The sequence below is a fragment of the Festucalex cinctus genome, chromosome 1 (genome assembly GCF_051991245.1).
Source record: "Festucalex cinctus isolate MCC-2025b chromosome 1, RoL_Fcin_1.0, whole genome shotgun sequence".
Lineage (NCBI taxonomy): Eukaryota > Metazoa > Chordata > Actinopteri > Syngnathiformes > Syngnathidae > Festucalex > Festucalex cinctus.
Genome location: NC_135411.1, coordinates 24156523 through 24164773, shown reverse-complemented (window position 1 = coordinate 24164773; position 8251 = coordinate 24156523). Strand labels below are relative to the sequence as shown.

Sequence of the window (8251 nt, the reverse complement as noted above, 5' to 3'; positions counted from 1 at the left end):
ATTTGATAATATAATATAATATAATATAATATAATATAATATAATATAATATAATATAATATAATATAATATAATATAATATAATATAATATAATATAATATACTATACATGACATTGCAATGCGTTTGTATTGGGTTGTTCACAACCGCTTTGCAATAAAGTTATTTTCCAGACGGGACTGAATTGCTGACGTCACTTCCGGATTTAATTGTACAGTGCTAGAGGGGAAAAAAATATCTCGTAGCCATATATTTAATCCTGATAGCCGCCACAAAAGCCGTCTGTATATTTGCGTAAAAACATCCATGTCAAGACACAAAGAGGACTGTCGAAGTGTTTTGCTGCTTGTGCGTACAAATAGAACCACAGCAGCCTTTCTGACAACGTACCGTGAATTGGTAAGTAGCTAGCTCGGATGCTAACAGGCTAGCTCTTGAACGCTAGCTGTTATCTGTCTGGCTAGTTGCCTTGCTAACGATAGCTGGTTGATTTACTTATATATATATTTTGACAGTCTCTCGCACAATTGGATTAACGTCCAAACGTCATGTGCGTCAGCGCGTTTATTGTGTTTAGCTATGAGAAGAAAACAATATGCCAGAAAAGGCAAGCGTTAGAGGTGATCGCATATGATTAATTAGCATATTTGTCTCGACTGACGATCCTGGAGCTCATGTATCATTATTAGTCACAGATATACGTAGTGATAAACACATCGAGGCCATCTGATCATGTCTGAAATATTTGATTTCGACCTTTTTCACCCGACTAAATGTTCTGTGCTGTGTATTGTATACTCATTATTTTTTTCCTCTTATTTTTGTTGTTGTTGTTGTTGTTGCAATACTTTCAATTTGGCATAGTTTGTAAAATGAGTGGTGATATTTAATCCTTTGTTTATTTTAAAGGTCCATCTGGCGAAGTGACTACAGCATAAGATCTTGGCACCATTGTGTGCCAGTCTAGTCCAAGACCCAGGGACTTTAGAATCCAGGTAAAGTCACGGAGGAATATTATGTCGTGCTTCACAGTGGTACAGTAAATTGTAATTAATTGGCTTTATTAATTACTTCTACCATAAACTACGATCCCAAAAGAGTTAGATATGTTTTTTCTTCCCCCACCATTTCGCTTAAAGATGTCGCAGAAAAAAACTGCAGATAGTTAAAAAAAAAAAAAAAATGCAAATATGGAATTTCATGAAGAATGAACCTTTGCGTTTGAGATTGTAGCATGGACATTATTATTTGAAATGCAATGTGCTTCTCCTGTTTTTCTTTGGTCTAGCAGAAGATGAATGGTCTGTCCATACGAGAGCTATGCTGCCTGTTCTGCTGCCCTCCTTGCCCCAGTCGCATTGCAGCCAAATTAGCTTTCCTCCCACCAGAGCCCACATACGCGCTCCTCCCTGACCCAGATCCTGCATCTGGGGCTGGAAGTTCATCCGGTTCCAGTACTGGGAGCACCCTCCCTTCTCTTGGCGCTCCCGGGCTACGTTCGCGGTTGGGTGCCGGTAGTGGTGGTGACAGAGGAGGTGGTGGAGGCGCCAGCGGCGGAGGAGGAGGTGGTAGTTCTGGGGTCGGGAGTGGATGTGAGAGCAGGTGGAAGCTGCACCTCACGGAGCGAGCAGAGTTTCAGTATTCTCAGAGAGAGCTGGATGTGACCGACGTGTTCCTGACCAGGTCCAGCCGAGGGAACAAGGTTGGGTGCATGTACATACGCTGTGCCCCTAATGCCAGGTATGTAGTTGTATATGTGATTTAGGTCAGTCATTTGGGTTTCCCTTGTTTAATTTCCTTCCTTTTTGCCTGTCAGGTTCACCGTGTTGTTTTCACATGGCAACGCAGTCGACCTCGGCCAGATGAGCAGCTTCTACATCGGCTTGGGCACACGCATCAACTGTAATATTTTCTCTTACGATTACTCAGGCTACGGGGTTAGCACTGGCAAGCCGTCAGAGAAGAACCTTTACGCTGACATTGATGCCGCATGGCATGCCTTGCGCTCTCGGTAAGATGGCCGAGGCTATATGTTCACGTCGACGTAGGGTTGTCATTTCATTGATAGCAGAAAAGCATCAAAATACATTTGGAACACAGTTTTTTGAGTGCAACTTTAGAAGTATATTTCTCTCAATAGTTTTAGTTAATTTCCAAATTAGAATTGTACGACTGGTTTTTCCTTCATAATTGTCTTCTAAGCTGATTTGAGCACTGTCACAAACTCTGCAAAAGATCGTGAAATGCGACATTTTCTTCCGAAGCGTTGATCAAATTCTGCCATTTGCCTCAGGTACGGCATCAGCCCTGAGAACATCATCTTATACGGGCAAAGCATCGGCACGGTGCCCACGGTGGACTTGGCGTCACGCTTCGAGTGTGCGGCCGTCGTGCTTCACTCTCCTCTCACCTCCGGCATGAGGGTGGCCTTCCCCGACACCAAGAAAACCTACTGCTTCGACGCCTTCCCCAAGTAAGCCTTCAGCCTTTTCTTTTCTGTCGCCAATCTGTCTGAATAGTTTTCTTGTTTGATGGCAAAAGAAAGGAAACATGATTACTTGTCGTGTTTTTTTTGTCTGTTTGAACAGACATCAGCAGCATTTTTTTTTTTGTAAACATTTAATTCCCTTGCCTAAGACTTGCCAATTGACATTGACAGCAATGTTGCGAAATTGCTGTCTGGAAAGAAGTTTCCTTGACTGCACTTTGGTCCTGCGCCGTTTTTTGGGTTGACTTTGCCTAGCTTTGTGCGAACGACTGCTCTGCGAATTTGTCATTTTTGTCAGTTCTGCTGTGTGGTTTGTGAAGAATAAGATCCTGCTTTGAGAAACTTTTCATAGGTAGTATAAATTGTACTACATGTTGAAGCAGTATGACGGCCATAGAGGGTTAGGGTTAGAATTCAGCTTGCTGGCAAGGTTATAATATGCTTAATTAAAGACCTCTGAAGGCATTGTGTAAAAGTAACTGAGTATATGTGCTGCCTTTGTGTATGACCCAATGGCACCATACTTGCGTCAGAATCAGGTGAGGAATACAATCAAATCTAATCTAATGTCAGCATTCATGCAACTAACAAGTAAAACTGGAACTCGGACTATGAGTCAACTAATGCAAATTACTAGCTAAAATTAGCACAGCATACTTTTTTTTTTTTGTTTTTTAATACCAAGCGAGTATGAGTTTTCAATTCCAGGCGAATTTGTCCACAAGGCGCACACTGCCTGAAAAGTCATATTTGATCATTTTCCTCAACAAGTGTTTTTGAATTTATGCTGTAGCTGCTGCTAATCAGGGCTGGTTTGCTAAGTTATGTTTTGTTTGATAGGCATACGTTTAGTCTATCGGTGGAAGGTCGGTGACATGTTTTAAATAGCTGTAGCATCACACACGTGTGTAAAAGGTTTTCAAAACCTGCACCGGAGCGCACTTACTTGTATGAGCCAACAACGCTGATTGGCGAGCGCCATTAAGACTCGCACATCAGCAATTGTGGTTGGCTAATGCAGTTCAAACGCCAAAGGGGAAAAGAAAATCTAAAACCGCACTGTTTTGCGATTAGGTTATTGCACTTGGTCAAACCTCGATGTCGGTTAGATTTAGATTAATCGGGCAGCCCTAGGGTAGGCACCACACTTCGATTTAGGTCACAGGTGTCAAACTCAAGGCCCAAGGGACCAATCCAGGCCGCCACATCATTTTATGATGCCTGTCAAAGCAAAAATATGTGTGTCAACTTTGTTTTTCTTGTCACATTTAAAAACGTTGAGATATTGCAAGCATTTTTTGTTACAAACATATATTTAAAATAATTACAAATTTAGAAAAAACTCTGATTTCAAAACAAGTTAGTTACATCAGTTTGTTAGGCATAAACCTCTGAAGTCACAAATTGGTAAATTAAAATTATTTCAAATCGACAGTGCAGAAAATATTCCCAAAGTATTTTCTAATGCTTTATTATGAATCAACAAAAAGATGATCAGTCTGCTTTCATGGACGACTACAGAATTTGGAGAATATTTCTGTATTTTAGAGAGACCGAAGTTTTTTCCCAGGGCTGATACCAATAACGATTATTAGTAGTCAAGGATGTCGATAACCGATAACCATTTGGAGCCCATATTAATTTTCACTAAAAGGGAAAATATTGGCATGAAAAAATTTAAAATACAAACTCCAGCTTTTTTTAAAGCACGTTTATTTCAATAATTTTTAGGGTCTGTTTATAATTTTGGCGTTTGAAAAAAAATCTTAGTCAATTGAAATCTTTGTTTTAAATCTAACAATGGGATCTTCCAACATGTCTTCAAAAGTTAAATAAAAACTTAAGTAAATAACTAGTAAATAAAGTTTTTTTAAATTTCAAATTAATCAGAAGTATTAAAATTTTACTTAGAATTTTTATTTCAAACAAAAACAGAATCAGCAGAGAGTTTCCAGGGTCAGAAGTATCCAGGAAAATTTCAATAATTAGTTCACTGATTTTTTTTGTGTGTTTTTTTTCTCTGAACACTTTTTAAGATGGATCTATTATCGGCCGATTGATTCTTCAAAATGGCCGATGCTGATATTCGACAAAATGTTGAATATTAGTACTGGTAATCAGCCCATCCCTATTGTTTAGTCAACTCTATTGTAATGAAAGTATTTTGAATATCCCTGTGTGTAAATAATGTCTTTGCAAAAAACAAAACAAAAAAAACCCCACCACCTTATTGTGGTAGTTTTCATTTAAGGTTGGACCTCCATGTTGTATCTTTCTTTCTTGCCAGCATATGTGCTTCCCAAATGAGTCACGACCAGAATGAGCTCAAGTCAACCTTTAATTGCGTTTTTTTTTCCCGCCCTGCCTGCAGCATCGAGAAGGTGTCAAAGATCCCGTCTCCAGTGCTCATCATCCACGGCACCGAGGACGAGGTCATCGACTTCTCCCACGGCCTGGCCCTCTTCGAGCGCTGCCCCAAGGCCGTGGAGCCCCTGTGGGTGGAGGGCGCCGGTCACAACGACATTGAGCTTTACAGTCAATACCTTGAGCGGCTACGGCGCTTCATCAACCAGGACCTGGCGGCGCAGCACGCCTGAGAATGCAACGACGGCCTCGCTGCAGCTGCCCCAGCGTGTGTGCGTGCGTGCGTGAGATGGTGAACGTGCGCCGTCTGTGTGTCTTTTAAACAACGTGTTACTTTTTCAAATGATTGCAGTCAATTAACAGTCTGTAAGATTTGAGCTTTTAAAAAAGTTGTGTATTTATCTGTAGTGTAGTATGTTTGTACAGTGGGCGACGTTCTACTGAGAATTTGAAAATGAATACAATTGAAAGCTTTCTTCTAACAACAAAAAAAGTAACAATTCTGTGTTTTGTTCAAAAAGGCACACAGATGTCATTTAGAAGTGAATGATTGATGTCCAGGATGTCAAATCTTGGATTAATATTCATATCACGGTCGTGCGTGTGTGAGAGTGAGAGGCAGCTTTGAGCAAACAAAATGAAGGACGCCCTTCTGACTTGGATAGTGGCAAATGAGGGAAAACTTTCTAGTGACTTAACAATATTGATGTTTTTTTTTTTTGTTTTTTTTTCTTTTGGTCTTATTTGTGTGTGCTTGTTTATGTGCGTGTATGAAGAATACCTCCACAGTTTGACCAGCTTTTTAAGTGGATGACAACACTGGTCAGACATCCACTCTGTTTATCTGACAGTGGACGTCCAACTGACTGCCAGATAGTAACTCGCTCGGGGGCATGGGGGATCACTTCCCAAGCACCACTTAACCCTACTGCAGCCCCACAGAAAAAGAAAAACACGGCCATTTCCTTCCTGTTTCCTGGCAGTGTCGTAGCTTTTGCCTTTTTACTCTTAGCTGCTCCTCCTGACAGGATTGTGATTGGTCCCCTGTCGTCTGGCTGGAATGTTTGTGAGGTTGCGTTTCTGTCATACATGTCATCATCATGTATGTGGATGTCCTCATGTTTGTTTGAATATTGACTAAACCGTAGAAAGGGATATGTGTCAACTTAAAGGGGAAGTCAACCCTTCAAAAAGTTCTTGATATGTTCTTTGCTGGTTAATATTACATTTGTGGAATATGAGTTAAAGGGATTCTGCCGGATTCACTCAGGAAAACGCACTTTTTAAATACAGGATGTACACACTTTAACTTTCTTTCAGTCTACACATCTGTGTTTATGTTAATCTTTGGTGGTGATTTCGTCTTAAACCCCCACCCCTCCCAGCGGCAATTTGAAAGCACGCATGGATTTCTTTTTCTTCACTCACTCATTCACACACGTAAGCTTCTGTGAGTGAGTGAGTGAGTGAGTGAGTGAAAAAAAAAAATCCGTGCGTGCTTTCAAATTGCCGCGGGAGTGACGTCACGCAGCTGACGCGTTCGCCCGGTCCCATTTGCGACACGCCACCCCCCGCTCTGCGATTGGCTGGAGGGGTGTAAACACTGTCTTTCCACAGAAACATCCCGCTGTTTACAAAACAAACACAAAATGGCAAAATACAGACTAGTTCAAGATGAAATCACCACCAAAGAGTAACATAAACACAGATGTCACACAGATGTAGACTGAGAGAAAGTTAAAGTGTGTACATCCTGTATTTAAAAAGTGCGTTTTCCTGAGTGAATCCGGCAGACTGCGCCTTTAATGCAGCAAAATCCAGCCGTTTTTATCCATCTCAGACGGCGGCCATTTTGCGACTTGCTTTTGAGTGAAAATGTAAGGTCTCAAGCAACAACCAATAACAGCTCAGCTTCACAAAACAGATGAGCTGTGATTGGTCGTTACCAGTCCTGAACAACTGTGATGTCATCTTCAGTTGACAGCAAGTGGCAAAATGGCCGCCGTCTGAGATGGATAAATATGGCTGGGTTTTGCGGCATTAACTCGTATTACACAAATGTAATATTAATCAGAATGTCATGTTTAGACTAGTGAGGTCACATATTGTCAAGAAATGTTTACGGTTGACTTCCACTTTAAAGGGGCTGTCTGCCGGTTTCACTCAGGAAAATGTACTTTTTAAGTACAGAATGTACACACTTTAACTTTCTCTCAGTCTACACATCTGTGTTTATGTTAATCTTTGGTGGTGATTTCGTCTTAAACCCCCACTCCCCCAGCCTGTATTTCGCCATTTTGTGTTTGTTTTGTAAACAGCGGGACGTTTCAGTGGAAAGACCGTGTTTACACCCCTCCAGCCAATCGCAGAGCCTGGGTGGCGTGTCGCAAACGCAGCCGGGCGAACGTGTCAACTGCGTGACGTCACTCCCACGACAATTTGAAAGCACGCACGGATTATCATTATTTTTTTCACTCTCACTCACTCACAGAAGCTTACATGTGTGAGTGAGTGAGTGAAAAAAAAAAATCCGTGCGTGCTTTCAAATTGCCGCGGGAGTGACGTCACGCAGCTGACACGTTCGCCCGGCTGCGATTGCGACACGCCACCCCCCGCTCTGCGATTGGCTGGAGGGGTGTAAACACTGTCTTTCCACAGAAACGTCCCGCTGTTTACAAAACAAACACAAAATGGCAAAATACAGGCTGGGGGTGTGGGGGGTTAGGACAAAATCACCCCCACACGTTATGAAAAGCCCATATCTATAAATTGAAAAGTAGTTAGTTTATTTAAATCCTGTATTGAAAAAGTGCATTTTCCTGAGTGAAACCGGCAGACAGTCCATTTAAGGTGAGCATGTATAGTAGATGGGAGCCACTAAAGTTGAAGCTTGTATCGTTTAGCGCAACGCTAAAGAACATTTAGCTCATATCTTGTGCAACTCAGGACTACAGTGGAACCTCCAAAGTTGAACGTAATCGCCTCCGTGGCTTGTGTTTCACAACGTTGACCTCTGTTTAACAACACTGCCCCTAAGTAGTTTTCACCGCATGTTCACACTCAAGGGCCAAAGCACGATTATAAAAGTATTACTTCAGCGACATCATGTGGAATCTTGGTGCCAAAATACTACATTGAAGTGGGTTGAGGCTTCATGTAGTGCTTTGCCGCCATCTTGTGGCATCTTTTGGCAATTATAAGGGAGAGCTTTAAGTCACGCGTCGATTTTCACCGTTTGCGGCATATTGAATATCGCCTGCAAATTTCAAGGAACATGATTGTCAAACGGATACATTACAGTGGATATGAAAAGTCTGCACACCCTTGTTCAAATGCCACTTTTAACTGAGCAAAATCATTTTGAAACTTTTTCCACCAATTAGTTTGACCCATGAAGTG

The 8251-nt window shown here is 41.5% G+C and overlaps 1 protein-coding gene across 1 annotated transcript; it reads left to right on the top strand.

Annotated features, from left to right (window-relative positions):
- The first annotated feature begins 204 nt into the window (after positions 1 to 204).
- Positions 205 to 6561, top strand: LOC144020711 (alpha/beta hydrolase domain-containing protein 17A-like). The gene is made up of 6 exons (XM_077524449.1): positions 205 to 399; positions 910 to 995; positions 1292 to 1740; positions 1817 to 2011; positions 2294 to 2473; positions 4860 to 6561. The coding sequence occupies exons 3-6, from the start codon at positions 1295 to 1297 to the stop codon at positions 5083 to 5085; spliced, it is 1047 nt and encodes a 348-aa protein (XP_077380575.1). The 5' UTR covers positions 205 to 399; positions 910 to 995; positions 1292 to 1294; the 3' UTR covers positions 5086 to 6561.
- Positions 6562 to 8251: the final 1690 nt, after the last annotated feature.

Bases quoted from the DNA above. Each gene is read 5' to 3' on its own strand.
- LOC144020711 (XM_077524449.1), top strand. From the start codon at position 1,295: ATGAATGGTCTGTCCATACGAGAGCTATGCTGCCTGTTCTGCTGCCCT. The intron at 1,741-1,816 runs GTATGTAGTTGT...TTTGCCTGTCAG, and splicing joins CGCTGTGCCCCTAATGCCAG to GTTCACCGTGTTGTTTTCAC. The intron at 2,012-2,293 runs GTAAGATGGCCG...CATTTGCCTCAG, and splicing joins TGGCATGCCTTGCGCTCTCG to GTACGGCATCAGCCCTGAGA.